Source organism: Mauremys mutica, chromosome 2, assembly GCF_020497125.1.
Source record: "Mauremys mutica isolate MM-2020 ecotype Southern chromosome 2, ASM2049712v1, whole genome shotgun sequence".
NCBI classification, from domain to species: Eukaryota; Metazoa; Chordata; order Testudines; family Geoemydidae; genus Mauremys; species Mauremys mutica.
Genome location: NC_059073.1, coordinates 224,810,314 through 224,830,732, shown reverse-complemented (window position 1 = coordinate 224,830,732; position 20,419 = coordinate 224,810,314). Strand labels below are relative to the sequence as shown.

At 40.0% G+C, this 20,419-nt stretch overlaps 1 protein-coding gene across 4 annotated transcripts in view; it reads left to right on the top strand.

The window, feature by feature from the left end:
- Positions 1-20,419, top strand: part of UBE2E2 (ubiquitin conjugating enzyme E2 E2) — a 329,157-nt gene that overhangs the window by 13,389 nt on the left and 295,349 nt on the right. For 3 of the 4 annotated variants that reach the window (XM_045007068.1, XM_045007065.1, XM_045007066.1), the window contains exon 3: positions 7,095-7,145. The exons of the other annotated variant lie outside the window; for it this stretch is intronic. In XM_045007068.1, coding sequence (XP_044863003.1) covers positions 7,095-7,145 — 51 coding nt within the window. The remainder of the gene's footprint in view (positions 1-7,094; positions 7,146-20,419) is intronic. 4 annotated transcript variants of the gene reach the window in all.

Here is a 20,419-nt window from a genome sequence, read left to right as displayed (position 1 = left end):
AAGTCCTAATCAGTGGTGCTGACCAGAGCCGCTAGGGTTCCTGGGTGCTGAGCAAGGCGACCCAGTACTGGATTGCGACCCGAACTTTGAAAAACTCTGCCTTAGAGGGTGTTTCTGTAAACACGACTTAATAGGACTGCTTGCAGGATTAGAGGTATAGCAATTTACTTGAAATGTTCACCTCTTCAAAATTAATAGTGAGTTTTTTACCAGTTGATTGTGAAGAAAGACTGCGCACATATTTTGCAGAAACCAATTTCTGCTCTCTGTTATGTACATGTAACCCCACTGAATCCAGTCGTTACTCTAAAATCCCAATAATATTTGCATAATGGAGGACAGAATTTCATCCAGTAACTGTTTTTAATAACTCTAAAATAAATCAGGAATCAACACAATTGAAATTGGTAGAATAATTTAAAGCATCCAGCTTTTACATGCATTATAGTTATTAGACAGCACTGGAAAACTAATACAACTCTGGAGCTTAGTCTTATTCCAAGTGCTAAATTATAGTCTACAGACTGCAGGCTTCATTCTGATCTGAGTTTGGAAGTCATGCATTGTCACACCCTTGAAATATCTATTCGTGCATGTGGAAGTGTAGTAGCAATCTTTTTTTTTAGATACATTATCCTGAATAATTACCCCGTGTATCTCAGATTATAATTAAGATCTAAGGAATTGTAATATGAGTTTTCTTGCTGTGTGTTATAAATTTGACTCTAAAAGTAATTTCACTTATAAGTCACTTCAGCAATATTAGTTTTTTATATAAATCAATAGAAGGAAATGTTCAGTTATGTGTGAAATGTGCTCCAAGATGTTCTATAATATATATTCTCTGTAGGGCGCTACCTCGGCAATTTAATGCTCCCTAAAATGGCTTGATTTTGAGGAAAGTGTGAGGCATTTTGTGCTTCACTGTATTCCTGAGTTTTGTTAGTTATGTAGCATTATCAACATTCTTTCTAATTAGTTTTTGGTGGTTAATTTAATTGCAAATATTGCAGTCACAGAATGTTCATCTTACTTTGAGTTTTCTTCTGTCACCATTCTGTGCTGACTTGTTTTTCTATTTTTCCTTTTTCTTTTTTCTCCTCACCCTCATTTAGTGGGTTTCTTTGTGTGGTTCCAGTAGAAGAGTGATAAGTTTGGGATATGTGGGTCAGCTGATAAGGCATCTAAGATGCCTAGAAACCATAGCTATTAGTGCGATAGAAGTACCTGGATAGAACAGAATTTTATTGCAAGTAGCCTTTTGCCTCCTTAGACTGAATATTAACCGGTAACTAAGGCCTGATTTTGTTTAAAAAAATACAGGCTTTCTGCTATTCGCGTCAGTGGAAGTACTGATTTAGATGCATCAAAAAGGCAGAATACTATTGCGACCTTTCATATTGCAGTGTCCCTCAATGTGACTACTTCTAGGGTTAGTTGCTACACAGGTAATAGCTTACAGTATATGTCATCTTGTGTACCATTCCTTCCATTTGCCTGACCCAGGGGGTGTCACCTTAAATAGTAACCTTCCTTACCTAACATGTCAGGATTGAAAAACTCACACTGCACATCATAATTACAGGTCAGACATGAAACTGAATTGCTGTCCTTAAAAAGAGAAGGTATCTTATGTCTTAAATAGCCAATCTTAGCACGACCTTTGGATTGAGAGAAGTGTATCCATTCTTGCTTAGCGTAATAGCTTAACAGATAGAAATAGTATTCTGATGGGCTCTCTGCTCTTGAGGTTGCTAGTTTAAAACCTGTCATTTTGTCTTTGGTCTGCAAATTTTTGTGTTGAACTGTGAATTTATGAAACTGAGTTATGTAGCCTTTTGTTCCTGGAAAGATATTAAAACATCAACTAAGTCATGGATATTTTGTTTGTTGAAATACAATCATAGAGAAGTGGGCCATCCATAACCTTTCTAAATAACAGAGAGGGTTGCCATAATACAATAGTATTTTTAAATAAGTTTGGCAACAAGTATTATACTTGACAAGCCAAAAGTGACAGACAAAATACTGAAAAAGGAAAACAACTCCATGAATATTTTTTTTAAGTTGGCATTTATAAGTGTTCCTAATATATTCTGTTCTCCTGCTTCAACAGTCATTCTTAGTTCAATTTGCAAGGACTCTGTTCTGTCGCAACTTTTGAAAGAGTGAAATATATAATAGGGTTTGCCCTGTTTTAAAATGTGGTCTACATTTTCTCCAATCTGGGTTATTGGGTTGCCTAATGTTTATGTGAAGGGAGGCACATAACCCAGAAAAATGAAAGCAATAAAATGAGTTTCTAGGAAAAATAACTACATGCCAATAAATAGCAGGACCTGAGCCTCTCTAGCGTATTCAGTCCTCAATCTTTTCCTCATAAAAATGCTAGAGTTCTTACTTTACAAGTGACAGCAAGCAATCCTGCTAGTCTTACAGCAATAGTTCCCCACAGCCTCATATTTATTAATAATATTGGACAGCACTTTTAAATTTGAAAAAGCTTGTCCTAGATTAGCTAATCCTTTCAGGGTAGATAAGTATTTACCCCATCTGTAAAATGGGGGAACACGGAGGGGGAGGTTGTGACTTTTCTAAGACCATAAAAGAAGCATCTGAGTGACGCTGCAAATTGGGTGTTCTTGGTACCCAGTCCTGGATTTTGACTACTAGAGCATGCTTCTCTCTCACCAGTCAAATAATAACATAATAGTACTAATAAAAATAAAACTGATATGTATTTTCATTTTTTATTATATAATACAGCCTGGCATTGCTAAATATAAATACATTTGGGCAGAAAATCTGTTGGCAACAAAATCCATGGGCATAGTTGCCAAGGGGGAGGAAGGAAACCCTGTGGTTTCTGAGGGATCCTTCAGAGGCTACAGCAATCTGTGTATTGGTTCCTGTGCCTCTGCTGTCTCTGGATTATCCACTCCACTCTCAGGTGTTGTAGCTCCACTGAAGCCATGCTACTAGGGTTTCTCACCATTGAAGGGTCCCTGCAGAATAGGTTATACTGCTAGAGTCTGTATATCCTTTACTAACTCCGTGGGATTTATCATGAACAAGGAATTATGTGCCTCCCCTCCATTGTCTGTTTCTGAAATGAGCTTACCAGGGAGACCGTCAACAGAGTATTGGCAGCACTACCACGGTCTGTGTGTAGTAAAGTTGATCTACATGTAGGAGACCATTAATATAGGGACTTTGGGTACATGATCTGGTCATTTACATGCAATTTCAACAATAAAATTCAAATATAGTTGGTATTTATATTTCAAACACTTGCTACTGTAACACATATTCAGGACTTAAATACAAGGTAGCGTGCAGTTTCATTTTTGTGGCTAGAGGTGCAAGGTACTGTGATTTCTTCCCTCCATCTCATCCCCAATGAAATTCTTGCTTCTGCTCATCTTCTAGGGGCCAGAAAAGGCAAAACAAATAGCAGTTAAGACAATTAAGCACAAATATTCTCATGTTTGTCCTAACAGCATCTTTTAAAAAATCAGATCTATCGACATCAACCAGAAGACTCTAATCATTGTACTAGGGCCTGATATGAGGTGAGGGTAGGAGAGACATCCACAACTTGCCCTCTTCGTTCTGGAAAGAAGGGGAGGAAGTTAGATGTAGAAGGATACAGAAAATGGAAGATTTGTAGTTTAGGACATGGGGCAATGTCTGTTCTCATTCTCTTCTTAATGTTTCATATGCCTTGTGATATGATGAAGTATCAGCTGCTGTATATAGGTGTTCAAAATGAGGATGTAGTCCAGGGGTTGGCAAACTAAAGCTCACCAGCTGTTTTAATCTGGCCCTCAAGCTCTTGCTGGGGAACAGGGTCTGGGGCTTGCCCCACTCTGGCGCTACAGCACAGGAGCAGGGTGGGTGGCTGTTCCACGCAGCTCCCGAAAACAGCGGCATAGCTCCACTCCATCTCCTAGTGTAGGGGCAGCCAGGGTGCTACGCTCTTCATACTACCCCCACCCGAAGCACACCCCCTCCCCCGCAGTTCCCATTGGCTGAAAACCATGGCCAGTGGGAGTTGCATGAGTGGTGCCTGTGGACAGGGCAGCGTGCAAAGCTATCTGGCCGCACCTCCGCATAGGAGCTGGAGAAGGGACATGCCGCTGCTTTTGAGAGTTGCTCGAGGTAAGCACCACCCAGAGCATGCACCTCTGAGCTCCCCCCATGCCCCAACCCCCTGTCCCAGCCCTGATCCCCCTACCACCCTTCAAAGCCCTCGGTCCCAGCCTGGAGCACCCTCCTGCATCCAAACCCCTCCTCCCCAGCCCCACCCCAGAGCCTGCACCCCCAACCGGAGCCTACACTCCTTCTTGCATCCCTGCCCCAGCCCTGACCCCCCCTTCTGCCTGTTGAACCCCTCAATACCAGCCCAGCGCACCCTCCTGCACCCCAAAATCCTCATCCCCAGCCTGGATCCCCTTCCTGCACTCTGAGCTCCTCATTTCTGGCCCCAACCAGAGCCCTCACCCCCCCACACCCAAACCCCAATTTTGTGAGCGTTCATGGCCCACCATACAATTTCTATTCCTAGATGTGACCCTTGAGCCAAAAAGTTTGCCCACCCCTGGTATAGTCCTAGATGCGGTGCATTTTCAGTGCCATTCTGTGAAACTTGCCAGAGAGAGAAATACATACGCCACAAAACTGAAGGAGATTTCTATGTTTTCTACATATTTCTACATAAGTGTTCACGTGATCTAAATGAGGGAATGTGCAAATTTTGTAAGCAAAATAGGATTTTATATAATTTTGAACTGGAAAAAGGATATTTTAAGTATGAAAATTTTTTTTTTAGGGGATAAAAGTAAAACAAGTACACTTTTAATACTTAAAGGTGGGGAGAAGGGGAGAGAGAAGTCTAGCAAATTTTTTTTTTTTTAAATTGTAGTGTTTGGTATGTTGACCCACTTAAACGTCTCATTTTTTTTTTTACAGTGGATTTTTTTTTTTAGCATTTCTCCAATTACTTTTTTCCAAATATCAGTTAAGAAATTTTAATGGCTTTTAATTGAGGTAGATACCGGCTATTGAAATATACAATATAGTGAAGTATTTACATTCTCTAGCAATTGGAATCATCAAACCCATTTTATTTCTCTCCTTGCGCAGAAGTATCTTGCAAATTTCCCCACATACCCCATATACACACATGTGCACACACATCCTCCCGAAGTTATTTGAGAATAGGATTAATATAGGAGGTAGCATTTTATTTTTGGCTGGTTCCTTTACCTTCTTAGGCCTGGTCTACACTGGGGGGCGGGGTCGATGTAAGATACACAACTTCAGCTACGGGAATAGTATAGCTGAAGTCCATGAATCTTATTTCGACTTACCTCCCATCCTCACAGCGCGGGATCGATGGCCGCGGCTCCCCCGTTGACTCCGCTTCCGCTGCTCGCCCTGGTGGAGTTCTGGAGTCGATGGGAGCATGTTCGGGGATTGATATATTGTGTCTAGACGAGACGCGATATATCGATCCCTGATAGATTGATCACTACCTGCCAATCTGGCGGGTAGTCTGGACGTACCCTTTGGCTACAAACAAACAAATGAATCACAAAATGCATTCTTAATGGAACAAGAGGAGTATAGATAGTGGTTTTGGCCTAGTTTTTAAAAAGGTATTTAGTCATTGCTGTGCTGAGCATTGCCTAACTGTTTTAGAAATCTCAATCTCATTTTCAAAAGGGATATAGACACTGACTGTTGATGGAATTGAAACGTGTTGTTTAAAAAGAGATTTATGCTACTAAAGCTCCTAGGAGATATGGTGATAAAAGTATTAGGCATTGGTACATTTAAGAATCTGGGCATTTGAGATTATCTTCCACATCCAGGACTTAGAATTAGAATAAATTGCTTATTTTTATCTTAAGTGCTCTAACATATCTGAATGTTTACCTTGGGGAAATCAGTTTCTTTACTCATGCTTGTGTGTAGAATATGTGGTGGTGGCTTATAACAAGATACACATGTGCCTTAGGCCAGGCTTGAGCTCTGTTGCTAAGATTTAGCATGTATCTTGGGGAAAGGTAATTTGGCCACTCCAATTTTCTTCATCGAGGTGATAAAAGCATTGAATACCTGCTTCTTTAGCCCAGATCTCTAGAATGGGGGAGAGCATTCAGCAATGTTGAATTATTCCTTTTTCCCCCTGGATGCTGTAGAAAACTCTCCAGGCTGTGGTTGAACACCTTTGTAGTCAGGTTTTGGATGGATGTGACTAGGTTTACAGGATGTGTGGTCTGGAGAGCCTCTATAGATGGCATGCTACCCTGTCAAATCTATACTGATGGGTGGACTCCTGCTTTACACTTTTTTAAATTCATTTGGGGGAAGAGGGATGATATGGCCCAGCACAGGTGGGGAAGATAAAGAAATATAATGCCATAGATCATAGTTGTGCTACTGTTCTGGGACATGGCATAGGGGTGCAGCCCTCACTACGATGTGCCAAACTCTGTGGAATTCTCAGTGCTTGGGTTATCGGAGTCTGTTTTCAGAGCTGTGGGGTACTCAGCACATATGAAAATCAGCGTATGAAGTCTGTATCTTTAGACCCCTAATTTTTCAAAATATTGGTCACTTTTTTCAGTGTATGCATTGCCTTACCATAATAGGCCTGTCCACAGACATAATCTGATTCTTTTATGAGGCTGGTTCATTCGGCATCCTTTCTGACAAAACACTGGTAACGATTTTTAAATAAGATCTATGAGCTGGGTCTGACTAGATTGTGTGCCACACCAAAAAAAAGTGTGGGGGAGGTTATGTATATTTGGTTTAGGTTTAAACATATAAAGGACCAAATTTACTCCCAACAGAACTGGGTGAACTGAAAATTAAAAACTTAACAAAAAAAATAGACATTGCAGCCTGACTTTTGTCAAATATTTTGTTAAGCAGTTTTATGAAACTTTGACATCAACTTTCCATTACAGATGAGAACTAACTATATATCTTAGTATTAACTACAGTAGATATTTTTCATAAAGTTGGAGGAAATCCATTTAAGAAGAAGTATTCTTTATAACTTCTGTTTCTTTTCTCTTAAGAATTCAGAAAGAACTTGCAGAAATTACATTAGACCCTCCTCCAAACTGTAGGTAAGTTTACATGGATTTTATTAATTTGAAATGCATATGGAAATTACATAGAGGACCAGAGGTAAATTTCAGTTTTTCCTTCAAGGTAAATACTTACTTTGGTGATTTTTGACATAAAGGACTGTAGATACCATTGTTTGTAGATGCAAAAATTTATCACTTAAATGATAGCAGTGGTGATAAGGAGAGGCTTGCTAAAATACAGCACTAATGAAATGTAGACGAAGTTATTAGATATAGGATAAAAGTCAGATCAGTAGCATTTTGTTTACAATCCTGGAAAATATCTTTTTGGTGACAGTTATTAGTGTGTTTGACTCTTTTCCTTACAAATTGATAACTTTGAGAAAAATGTTAAGTACAAATATTGCAGATCTTGGTCTTTTTGCTTTTTTTAAATTTTATTTCAGGGAAAAGTTAATGAAGTGGAGTTGGCTAGCCGACATTTTTTTTTATGACAGGTTTCAGAGTAGCAGCCGTGTTAGTTTGTATCCGCAAAAAAAACAGGAGTACTTGTGGCACCTTAAAGACTAACAAATTTATTTTAGCATGAGCTTTCGTGAACTAAAGCTCACTTCTTCGGATGCATAGAATGGAACACCTGTCTGTGTGTTCCATTCTATGCATCCGAAGAAGTGAGCTTTAGCTCACGAAAGCTCATGCTAAAATAAATTTGTTAGTCTTTAAGGTGCCACAAGTACTCCTGATTTTTTTTATGACTTTATGCTTTGCCTTTCTGTCAGTTATGTTTGTTTATAGTGTGTTAAAACTTGATTTAAAATTAGTAATGATGTAGGCAAAAAAACCCTGTTGTCTTGTAGCTCAGATTTTGTAAAGTAGTTTTCAGATGGCTGCTCCAGAATTCTTATCTGGCAGCTTGACATAACGGTCATATTGGAATTATGCCAGAGTTGTGCAGCAGTACTTAAAGGAGCTCCTGGAATAGTACGTCTTGCAATGGGAAGTCAGACTAAATGCAGATGGATAGTTCTCATCCAATTTTGCCAACTGATTTCCAGCATTGCATGTGGTAAGGGTCCATTCTCTCAAACTTTCTTTTTACAACACTATAGAAGTAGCTGATGGGATGCAGTTTTTATAATAAGAATGAGGAGTACTTATGGCACCTTAGAGACTAACAAATTTATCTGAGCGTAAGCTTTCGTGGGCTAAAGCCCACTTCATCAGATGCATGCATGGAAAATACAGTAGGAAGACTGATATTTTTGTGTGTGTGTGTATATATATAATATATATATACACATACATACATATATACACACACAGAACATGAAAAAATGGGTGTTGCCATACCAACTCTAATTAGACTAATTGAATAAGGTGGGCTATTATCAGCAGGAGGAAAAAAAACTTTTGTAGTGATAATCAGGATGGCCCATTTCAAACAGTTGACAAGAAGGTGTGAGTAACAATAGGGGGAAAATTTAGCATGGGGAAATATTTTAGTTTGTGTAATGACTCATCCACTCCCAGTCTTTATTCAAGCCTAATTTAATGGTGTCCATTTTGCAAATTAATTCCAGTTCTGCAGTTTCTCGTTGGAGTCTGTTTTTGAAGTGTTTTTTGTTGAATAATTGCGACTTTTAGGTTTGTAATAGAGTGACCAAGGAGGTTGAAGTGTTCTCCAACTGGTTTTTGAATGTTGTAATTCTTGACGTCTGATTTGTGTCCATTTATTCTTTTGTGTAGAGACTTTCTGGTTTGGCCAATGTACATGGCAGAGGGTCATTGCTGGCACATGATGGCAAATATCACATTGGTAGATGTGCAGGTGAATGAGCCTCTGATAGTGTGGCTGATATGATTAGGTCCTATGATGAATCCCAGTACATTTCGGTATCAAATTAACTAAGGAACTGGTAGTAAAAATAACAGTCGGCTTTATTGTTTTGGTCGCTTGACAAAAGTATGTGTGTAAGAAAATATAAGAAGATTTGATATAGTTATGCTGGATCTCAGGATGTAATACAGGTAGTTACATATGAAAGCACTGTGCAGGGAAGTGGCCTTGCAATAATAGTGTTCAAAGAGTATTTCAGTCAATTAGGATGAACATTGCTTTGCTAGATAAAACATTTTAATAGCTAAGCTGTTCTGTCATGCTTATGACTGTGAGTCTTCAGTCACATCAAAGCTGTTTCAAATGGCAGGCCTTTACTTAGGTGTTGATGACTGATGCTTATTAGTGGACTGATTTGCTGAGGTAAATATAAAATTCCAGTTTATACAAAAATGCATAAATGAAGAAAGAGCACTTTGAACTGAATCTAAAAGGCATGCAATTTTTAGAACAGACACATTTGTTTTAGTTTTCTGAATCCTTTCTCTTATAACAAAGCAATCATTTTAGCACACTAGGTACTGCTATATATAATAATTTTTTTACGCAAGTGTAAAGTCATCACTAATGGGCTTAGTGGAAACTTCTTTTAGCAACTCGTACAGAAAATGTGTGAACTGGGGATTTACTGTTCTCTGAATTTGTTGGACTAATGGCAAAGTACCATTGAAATCCAATATATGATGGAGGCAATCTGTCTTGCAAAATGAAAGAATTACATTTAACTTAGTGTCTGGTCCTTCAATGTAGTTTTTGAGGTAGCATTATTTCATGTTGTGATCTTGATAGATAATCATTTAGTAACTTTACTATTGGCAAATGTATTTTTATAGTCAATAAGAAATCACTTCATTTAGTTTTATACTGTGGTGACATAGTCTAGTGTTTTTTTTTCTAAACTTTACTTATTTTCTATTATATTTAAACATTACAAAATCAATATACCAGCCAGGGATGATTCCTCAATATGATGAAGAGAGAGGTTGTAGTAGAGTATTTCTTATCCTGAAGTACTTGATTTTCTTGCAGAAACTCAGCTCATTCTTACAGAACATGTGCTAAAGATAAATATTGAATAGGATATAGATATCAGTTTTCCTCCAAATGGGTCTCAGATGGTTTTTATAAATAAACTGTTTGTACTAATTACCGCTCCAGTCCCAGTCCACATGCAGGTACACTCCCGTTGATTTTTCAATGGGAGTTTTACACACACACGGCAAGATTGGGCCATAGATGTGTGTACAAATTTGTTTTTATTTTTTCTACCCCACCTCAATTCACATGCAGCCAGGTGTGAAGTGAAACTTGTCAACTATTTAACAAGGCATGAGAGCCATATCAAATAGCTTAGGATCTCGAAGTGTAGAATACTTTATACAGCTGAAAATATAGTGATATATTAGGCTAAAATTACCTGAATTGGAATCTGGCTAGTATTTGTGGGGAATAGGACAGCCCTTTTCATATATGAAATGCCATGGGATCTTTGGTTCACCACAGATGGTCAGGACCTTGATTTTTATGTCACATCCAAAAACCTTCCAGTACAGTGATGCCCCTTCATGCTATGGTAGGGTAGTGTCTCAGTATTAATCCAGGAGGAGGAGCACCACCAACCAAATTGCTAAGACCACTTCATCATTTGCAAGCCTAAACTTATTTAAACTTACATAGCACTTTTATATAGCATATTTGTGAAAATCTGCTTGTTCTAGAGAAACATATGTTACTGACATATATGTGGGCCTGGATAATTAGCAGAAAATCACTGTGGCAACTTGAAACATTTCTTTCCAAAACTGAGAAGTTTAGTCAATAGTTTTGTGCATATGAAAATCTAAAACAGATAGGAGTTAGTGATTTCAGATAGCTTTGTGAGTCATAGAAGTATAGAAAATTGCTTTCAATACTGTGAAATTTCAGTTTATGAACTACTATGGCCTTTGGGTACTTTAGCAACAAGAAGTTTAAAATGAGTTATTTTGTGTGATATAGTTTACTGCTTGTGAGCACTTACAAATTTAAATTTGTATTAGATTTTTTGCATGGGAATGTGTGATGTTCTATCCAGCAGTCCTTACCCAGGGCAGAGTCCTTTTTATGTCAGAGAGAATTGTGCTGGTGAGAACATGGGTATAGATAAGCTCCTGCATGTACACATCAGACAAATAAGCAATGGATTCCAGAGATCCTGTAAAGGTGGATTTAAGAGTATATGAAACCTAAGTTCCATGCTTTAGTAGGTGTTAGTGTATTCTATATTCAATGGGCTTTGGTTCAGTCCTATGGAAAGAATCCTACTCACCTTAATAAACTTTGGATCATGCCCTACGTACGTGTGTGTGTGTGTGTGTGTAATATAGCAAATGTCATGGGTAGTAACAGAAGCCAAGTTGGGGGGAGGGGAAAGTGTGCCATCATTACCATTTACAAAGAACAGTACCTCATGAAGAATCTGGTGTATTGCCTTGTCAGTACCAACAACTGAAAGTTTCTTTTGGGCCCTTGTTCTCCCTTTGATCATTGAGCAGACTGCGCATTACTATCAAGGCAAGTTGTGTAAGTAGAACAGAAAGAATATGGATCTCTGTATTTTAGAGGCCTAAACACTTTAAAGATTTCATTACAAAGTTTGAATACTTAAAAAAAAAAAAAAAAAAAAAAGTGTGTGTGTGGGAAATCTCTACAATTTGGCTATTTTTTCCCTAAAGATAAATCTTAATTCCTGGTAATACTGCCTGCAATAGATATTGTAACAAGCTAGGGCAGTGCTCAAACTTCTCACACATTAAATTTAAGATTTTATATATCTGTTGTATAGAAAACAAACACAATCCCTGCCTTTTAGACCAGTGGCTCTCAAACTTTTTTACTGGTGACCCCTTTCACATAGCAAGCCTCTGAGTGTGGACCCTTCCCCCCCAAATTAAAAACACTTTTTATATATTTAACACCATTATAAACACTGGAGGTGAATTGGGGTTTTGGGTGGAGCTTGACAGCTTGTGATCCCCCCATGTAATAACCTCGCAACCCCTTGAGGGGTCCTGAACCCCAGTTTGAGAACCCCTGATTTATACCTTCTCTTAGTAGGACAGCGTCTCATGCAACACCTCTTACCTATTCCTGATCATGTAGATCACCTACCCCTCCTCCCGGCAATAGAATAACATCTCTGTGGCAACTACAGCAGTTGTTTACATGGAAAAGTAATATTAGGAAAGTATTTATTGTATTTTTAGCTTTTTTCCTCAATATGAATTTAGTAGCTGGAAACAAGGAGGAGAGGTCCAGCACAAAGTAACTAGCTGGCTCTCTGTGGACCATGGTTTGGGAACCAGTGCTCAACAATTTCCCATTTAAATCAGTTTAGTGTCCCATAACTTTCCCCACTCTGAAGTTACCCCTTATGACAACTGAGTTGGTGCATGTCACAATCCCTTCATTTTCCTATACATTTTATCTCCTGTCCTTTTTCTGTTTTCTCTTGTCATATTTTTTTAAGCTTTCCAGTATTCTATGGGCTGTGCTTTAAACTAACTTGCTATGCAGCCTATTGGATAAATGCTTTCTGTTTCAAAACAATTGAGTTGAAACCCTAAATGTGTACTTATTAAAATGTATATCTACTTTAAACCTCCATAGATTCCAAGGCCAGAGGGGATCATTATGATTATTTAGTCTAACCTCTTGTATAACACGTCATAGAACTTCCCCAAAATAATTCCAAGAGCACATTGTTTAGAAAAACATCCAGTCTTGATTTAAAAATTGTCAGTGATGGAGAGTCCCTAGGATTCTTAGGAAATTGTTCCAGTGATTACTTATTCACTTGTTAAATTTATTCCTTATTTCTGGTCTGAATTTGTCTAGCTTCCAGCTATCGGACTGTTTCTTTGCTAGATTGAAGAACCCATTATTAAATATTTTTTTCCCCATGTAGGTACTTATAGATTGTAATCAAGTCACCCACTAACCTTCACTTATCTCAATCTATTTAGATTAAACACTTTGAGTCATCACTATAAAGCATGTTTTGTAATATTTTCATCGTTCTCATGGCTCTTCTCTGAACCCGCTCCAATTTATTAACATCCTTCTTGAATTGTAGACACCAGAACTAGACGTATTCCAGCAGCAGTTATACCAGTGCCAAGAATAGAGATAAATTAACTTTTTCTACTCCTACTCAAGTTTCCTCTGTTTACGCATCTCAGGATCTCGTTAGCTCTTTTGTTCACAGTGTCATATTGGGAACCCATGTTCAGCTGATTATCCACCACTGCCCCCAAATATTTTTCAGAATCACTTCTTCCCGGGTTAGAGTCTCCAATCGTGTAAGTATGGCCTAGATTCTTTGTTCCTAGATATTTACACTTAGCCCTATTGAAACGCATATTGTTGGCTTGTGACAAGTTTACCAAGTGATCTAGATCACTCTGAATCAGTGACCTCTTCATTATTTACCATTTCCCCCAGTTTTTGTCATCTGCAAAAGTTTTCAGTGATCTAGTTTCCATAAACCCATGTTGATTTGTATTAATTACATTACCCTCTTTTAGTTCTTTATTAATCAGGTCCCATTGTTTTGCCCAGGATTGATGTCAGGCATTCAGGTCTGTAATTATCTTGGTCATTCTGTTTACTCATTTTAAAAAATAGCACAATATTAGCTTTATTCCAATCTTCTGGAACTCCCTCAGTATTCCAAGACCTGAAAATCAATATTAATGGTCCAGCAAGCTCCTCATCCAGCTCTTTAAAACTCTTAGTTGAAAGTTGTCTGGACTTGCTGATTTTAAAAATGGTCTAACTTCAGTAGCTTCAGTTTAACATCCTTTAGTGATACTGGTAGAATTGCCATAAGATGGGACTATCGCATCTGTATTTGGAGAGAGAACAGAAATAGATTTTTGGCTACTTCAGCCTCATCTGGATTATTGTTGATAAGACTACCATTTCCATCAAGTAATGGACCAGTACCATTGTCAGGATTCTTGAATCCGACGAAGTGGGTATTCACTCACGAAAGCTCATGCTCCAATATGTCTGTTAGTCTATAAGGTGCCACAGGCCTCTTTGCTGCTTTTACAGATCCAGACTAACACGGCTACCCCTCTGATACAGGATTCTTTTTGTTCATAATATAATTTTTTAAACTTCTTGTTGTCTTAATTCTACTAGCCATAGATTTCTACTTGTGTGCCTTGGTTTCCCTTATCAATTTTTTTACAATTAAATTTCTGTTTTATATTCATTATTATCAATTCCCCCCTTTCTTCCATTTGTTAAATATTGTTTTTTATAGCTGGCTTCCCTTCACTTCCAAACCAGGTCAGTTTTTTAACCGGCACTATTTGCTTTCTCAGTTGTGGCTTTTTGGGTTCTTTAATGATTCCCATTATTCTATTTTTTTTTTCTGACTAAATTCTTCCTCCCATCTGATTTGGCTTATACTCGCTGTCTGCTTTGTGAAATTGGCCCTGTTAAAGCTCCAAATACATGTTACTGGTCTGCACATTGTACATACCGCTTGTGCATTATAAATGTGATCAAGTCACGATCACTTGTACTTAAGCTGCCTTTTAATTTTTAGTTCTGTGATCAATTCCTCTTCATTAGACTTTTTCTTAACAGATAAAGAATTCCCTTATGTTGGTTGCAATGTTTTTTGAGTTGGGAAATCGTCATCTATAATGTTTAGAAATTCCAAGTATGTTTTAGTATTGGCAGCAAGAGACCTCCAGCATGTCACTCAAATTGAAGTCCCCATGATAACACAGCTTTTCCCCCCACACTAGTGTGAATTGTGACATTATGTATATGTGTACACATTTTTTTGTTACTTTTATGAGTGTATTTATCTTGTGGATATACCTATCTGAAAATGGCCGGGTAAATCTGAAATTATTTTGAGGAAGTGCTATCACATTATTTTCTGATTCTTTTGTGCTCTGTTCAGCCTAGATTTGCCTTGTTTTTGCTGGTCGAGTAAGACTACTAGCCTACTCCCAGGGTATTCTCACCCCCTGGCTTGTTATACTCCTGTTCAAGACTACTTTGTCCCCATAGGCCGTTACAAACTGCCCAGTCCACTGAGCTCTTGAATTTGTTGTTTGGAGATGGATACTCGGTGTGATTCCTCTTCTCTTCTGACTTACCTTCCCAACCCAGTAGGGTGAGGTTCCTCCTTGTCCAACAGTCAGAGGAAACTTTAAAGAGGTGGTATTGCCAGAATATGATGTTTTCTTGTTTGATGATTCCCTTATAGAACTTGGGAAGAGATGGGGTAAGTTGTGCTGAAGATTGGCCTCTCCCACAACAGCGGTAGAGGTGGCTTCCTCTTTTCTTGCTGACAGTCATATGACTTGAGAGATGTGCAGTGTTGCCCATGTCCAGCAGGAAAATCCCTCCTGCTCTCTCCCAATCTCCCCCCACCAAAAGAAAACCCAACAAAAATCTTAAAATTAAAGGTTGGTCACTTTTATTTTAAATTAAAATAAATAGCTATCAGGACTTTTGATCAGTTGGTTTATTATTATTATTATTATTATTATTATTATTTTATTATTCGTTTGGGTTGAGGTAAAGGGGAATTGATCCAGTCACGGGGTTGTGGGAATGCCAGTGGTATTGGTGTGTGAGAGATGCAAACCAGACCCAGAATAGGGAATTGTGGTTCACAAGAGGCTAGGAGTTTATTTAAATGAACTTCTCTTCCTCTGAGCAGCTCCATTGCCTTCTGCTACAGATGTACTCCCCCTCTCATCCCATTTGATCTTGCACAGGGGATTTACTTCCTGCCTGAATGGGCTTACCCTGCTGTGCAGTCACTTCTGTGTAACCTCCTGGAGAATGCGTACCTCACAAGAGTACAGATAATTTAGAAGCCTGGCCAGAAGAAGAATTTAGTTTAACCAACATCAGTTAATCAGAAGCATATAGTGGAGGATGGTGATATTAAAGCACAGAGCCCTGTAGGTGTAAGATGGCTCTTAGTGTCTTGCATTATAGAATTCACAATTTTTATTTTTACTAGTTAGTACACATTACTAGTGCTTTCTGCATCTTTTAATATTTTTTTCTCTGCATGTTTCTGTTTCAAAATGCAGTAAAGGATGTGTTCCCCAAAAACACACACACAATACCATCCCAGAGTAATCACTTAATTTATAACAGTAGCTATGGTACATTTTATCCCTGTTAATGTGCCTGGTTTTATAACTGGTGGTTTCAGATTTATTACTTAAAATACCTTGGGTGGAAAGTGTCAAATTACTTTCTAATATGTAATCTTTTAATTCCTTTAGCTATTTTCTTTTTTGAAAAAGAAATTTAGGATAGCATCTTCTGTTTTCTTTTTAAGGTCTGAAGTATTTAGCTGTAATGCAAACTGAAGATTAATCAGTTTAAAAAATTTTCTTCAAACAAATAGCTGTTATGTTTGTTTTTCCCTGTAAATATCACTCTTTTAGCGCTGCTTCTCTCTGGCCTGCTTCGAAGGGGAAAGCGCCGTTTCTCTCCGGCAGCTGGCTGCACCTGAAGCACGGGCCACATTCTGAAAGGGGCTTTAAAGCTGCAGGTCAGGGCCCCTGGGCCCCCTTAGCCCAGGGCCCTGCAGCACCTAAAGCCCCCGTGCTTGGGGCGGCCCTGCCAGCCCGGAGTGGGATGGGGGAGGGCTCCCAGAATCGCGTCCATGGGGGCAGTGCCGTGCTGCGCAGAGCCACCTGCACACCCCCTGCACCAAACAGGAGCTGCCCCAGGTAAGTGCTCTGCACCTCCTGCCTGCCCCAGCCCTGAGCCTTCTCCCACACCCCACCCTGAGTGCCTTCCCGCACCCTAACTCCCTCTCAGACCCCTGCACCCCACCCTGAGCACCCTCCCGCACCCGAACTCCCTCCCAGATGCCACACCCCCACCTTGCCCCTGACGAATGGTAGGAGCCCCCCCCCTCCACCTTGCCCCTCCCTGGCTTCAGGCCTAGCACTTGGAGATTAAAGAAGCCTTGGGCTGGCTCTGTGTGTGTGTGTGTGCGGGGGAAGACTGACCATGGGGCCTCCCTGACCATCGGGCCCTGGGTGGTAACCCACCCATAGGGCAGCCCCCCCCAAAAGTGATAACTCCTCCATGCCCTGCAACCCTCACTTCTGCACTGCTACTGGTGATGGCACTGAAGGCAGCACCTCTGCCAGCAGCAGCTCAGAAGTGAGGATGAGAGTTCCGTGATCGCCTATGATAGCTTGTGACCCCCTTTTGGGTTGGTACCCCCATGGTTACAACACCATGAAATTTCAGATGTAAACATCTGAAACTGTGAAATTGACTATTTTTAAAATCCTGATTGAAATTGACCAAAATGGACTGTGAATTTGGAAGGGCCCTACCCAAAACTTTTGTGCATTTAAAAAAACAAACAAAAAATGCACAAGCAAAAAAAAAAACAAAAAAAACCCAACCCCACAAGCCTGCACAGCACTATTTTATGTGTGCAATCTATGACAGAAGCATGGAGCCTGCAGAGCTCTACACTGCTAGTGAAGGCAGGGGGCTGGACTTGATGACAGTGAAGGCAGGGGGCTGGACTTGATGACCTTTCGAGGTCCCTTCCAGTTCTAGGAGATTGGTATATCTCCAATTATTACCTTTTAACAGTTCCAATTATACTCTGCAAGCTTGTGATGCTGGATTGCTACTGATCAGTGGGAAATCATTTTGGAGTTGGAAAATCCACAGTGGGGGCTGCTGTCATGCAAGTGTCTTGGGCCACTAATTGTTGCCTGCATGGAGAATGTGTAGGAAACAGGGATGTATTTGGGGCAGTGGGGTTTCCAAATTGCAGTGGAGGAATAGACGGCATGCAAATCCCTGTTTTGGCATCAGACCACCTTGCTAGGTGTAAATCAACAGAGTATGCCAATAGATAGGGCTACTTTTCCATGGTTATGCTATTATTGATGGCTCACTGTGGGGGTGCTTCGCCCATATCAATGTGGACTGGTCAGGAAAGATGCATGATGTTTGCATCTTGAAGAACACTGGACTGTGCAGAAAACTGCAAGCAGGGGCATTTTTTCCTGATTGGCGGATTACCCATTCATGATTTGAAATACCATTAGTGATTCTGGGGGAACCATCCTACCCCGGCACTCCGCTGGCTCATGAAACCATACACTGGACACCCTGACAATACCAAGGAAAATTCAGTTACAGGCTCAGCAGGTGCAGAATGACTGTTGAATATGCTTTTGATAGATTGAAGGGATGCTTGTGGTGGTTACTCACTAGACTGGATCTTAGTGAGAAAAATATTCCATGGATTTGCCTCTTGTGTCTTGCATAATATCTTGTGAGGCCGAGGGGGGGAAAAGCTGCTGCAAGGGTGGAGTGGCTGTCTGCTGACTTTGAACATCCAGACACCAAGAGTGCAATGTGGAGCTATGAGGTTAAGGGAGGCTTTGAAAGAGCACTTTAGCAATCAGTCACAGTATTGTTCTCTGGGCCTGGAGTTTTGGGTGCTGCTAAGAATTGTCATGCTCACTGTATGCTTATAAATATGACTACGTGTTTTCATGAAGCTATGAATTCTGTATTGCTTGGTGTGCATTTACACATACTGTTTGTTTTGACTACTGCTATGCAGAATGCATAGCAGTAAAAGATAATTCAATTATCCAAAAATAGAACTTTACTGAGGTGGGAAAAATGGTGAAGAAAAGCAATCTGCAAAATAACCCCCAGGCAATGTGTTATACTACATTTTAACAGGGTGGAAATTTAAAATAAAAGGATATAAACATATATGTCCATTTTAGTGCATAAATGTAGTTCATTGTGGTTACACATACACCTGTGAGAACCACGATTGGTTTATGTGAAGCTGTGGCATGTTGGGTGGTGTAGCGAGCAGTGACCATGAAGTTCTCCAAGGAGCGCAAAGGGGAGAAGGTCTGGGATTTTAGGGCCTGTAGGTCAACCAGGGTCTGCAGTATTTGAGTTTGTTGCCCATGAAGACCCATAATGCCCTTGTGCATTTCCTGCTAAATGTTCTGCTGGTGCTCCTGGACCTTTTTCCTGTCCTCTGTCTTTCTCCCCACTGTTGGCCATATTGACCCTCCAAGCCCTTTGTTCATGGTTCAGTGCATCTCTGGCTTGCGGGATCTCAGAGAACATGTTCTCTTCTTTCTGCTCCGCGGGGTCAGGCATCTGCAGCTCGAGAAAGGACACTCCTCAGGGCTGCCATGACAGAAGCTGCTGATAAAAAGATGTATCATTGGGTTTACAGTCGCAATGGAAAAGGAAAGACAGGTTTCAAAACTCCCTTCTCTTCTTCCCAGAAACACTTTTAACAAGAAATATGTATTGATGTTTCTGCTTTGGAATGCCTCCGCCCAGCATCGCACTCTAGCCCTAGCGAATATGGCCCACATGGGGGAAGGATTTTCTGTTGCATGAAGCTATAGATTTTCAGTCTCTATTCCATTGGAATAGGCATAGGGCAAGGGCACTGAATGTTTGGCACTGTTTTTCCAGAGGGCATAGATTTTAGCTGATATCCCACTCCTGAGGGTCACAAAGACACCGAACACTGTTGCTACCGGTGTTCTGAGCCTCTATGCCACTAGCTTTTTCACTGCAGTGGTGCCAGCTGAACTAATCAGAGTGTTGTGGGAAAGTGTGCTCCTGCAGAGGAAGAAATAAGGCAGCTTGTGTGTGTGTGTGTGGAGCCAGCCTGGTCAGTTGGGCAGTTGCACCCAACAAAAGTGAGCTGTTAGGTGTGCTCAACAAGTTGGGCAATTAGAAAAAGACGTTTCAAAAGACGCTGTTTTAAACAGAGATATGTGGCTTCTAGTTTCTGTGATTCCCTTGGCAGTGGAGTTGAAAATTGTGAACAGAGCAATCTGTCAGAGGAAGTGGTGTATTGTGGGAGAGTTGCTGGAGGACAATTAGGGTCAACACATCATGCAGTGTTTACACTCGCACTGTTGAGCTTAGTAGGTTGACTTTGGCGACTGTAATGGCGTGCTTAGGTTGACTGGAGATAAATTTGAGTGTAGGCACGTGTGCAAATAGGTTATACAAGGTGACTTAATATCAACCTAATTTTGTAGTGTAGACCAGGCCTTAGTGTGGATTGTATATCATAAAGCTGTTGTATCTTTTGTTACTCCCTCATTATGCCTCTTCAAGAAAAACCTCAGATGAATATGGTAAATAAACAATAGGTACTTCTCAGGAAGGCAAACAAAGCAAACTTGTAAAAGCAGCAGAGTCCTGTGGCACCTTATAGACTAACAGACGTATTCGACATGCATCCGATGAAGTGGGTATTCACCCACGAAAGCTCATGCTCCAATACGTCTTTGCTGCTTTTACAGATCCAGACTAACATGGCTACCCCTCTGATACAAAG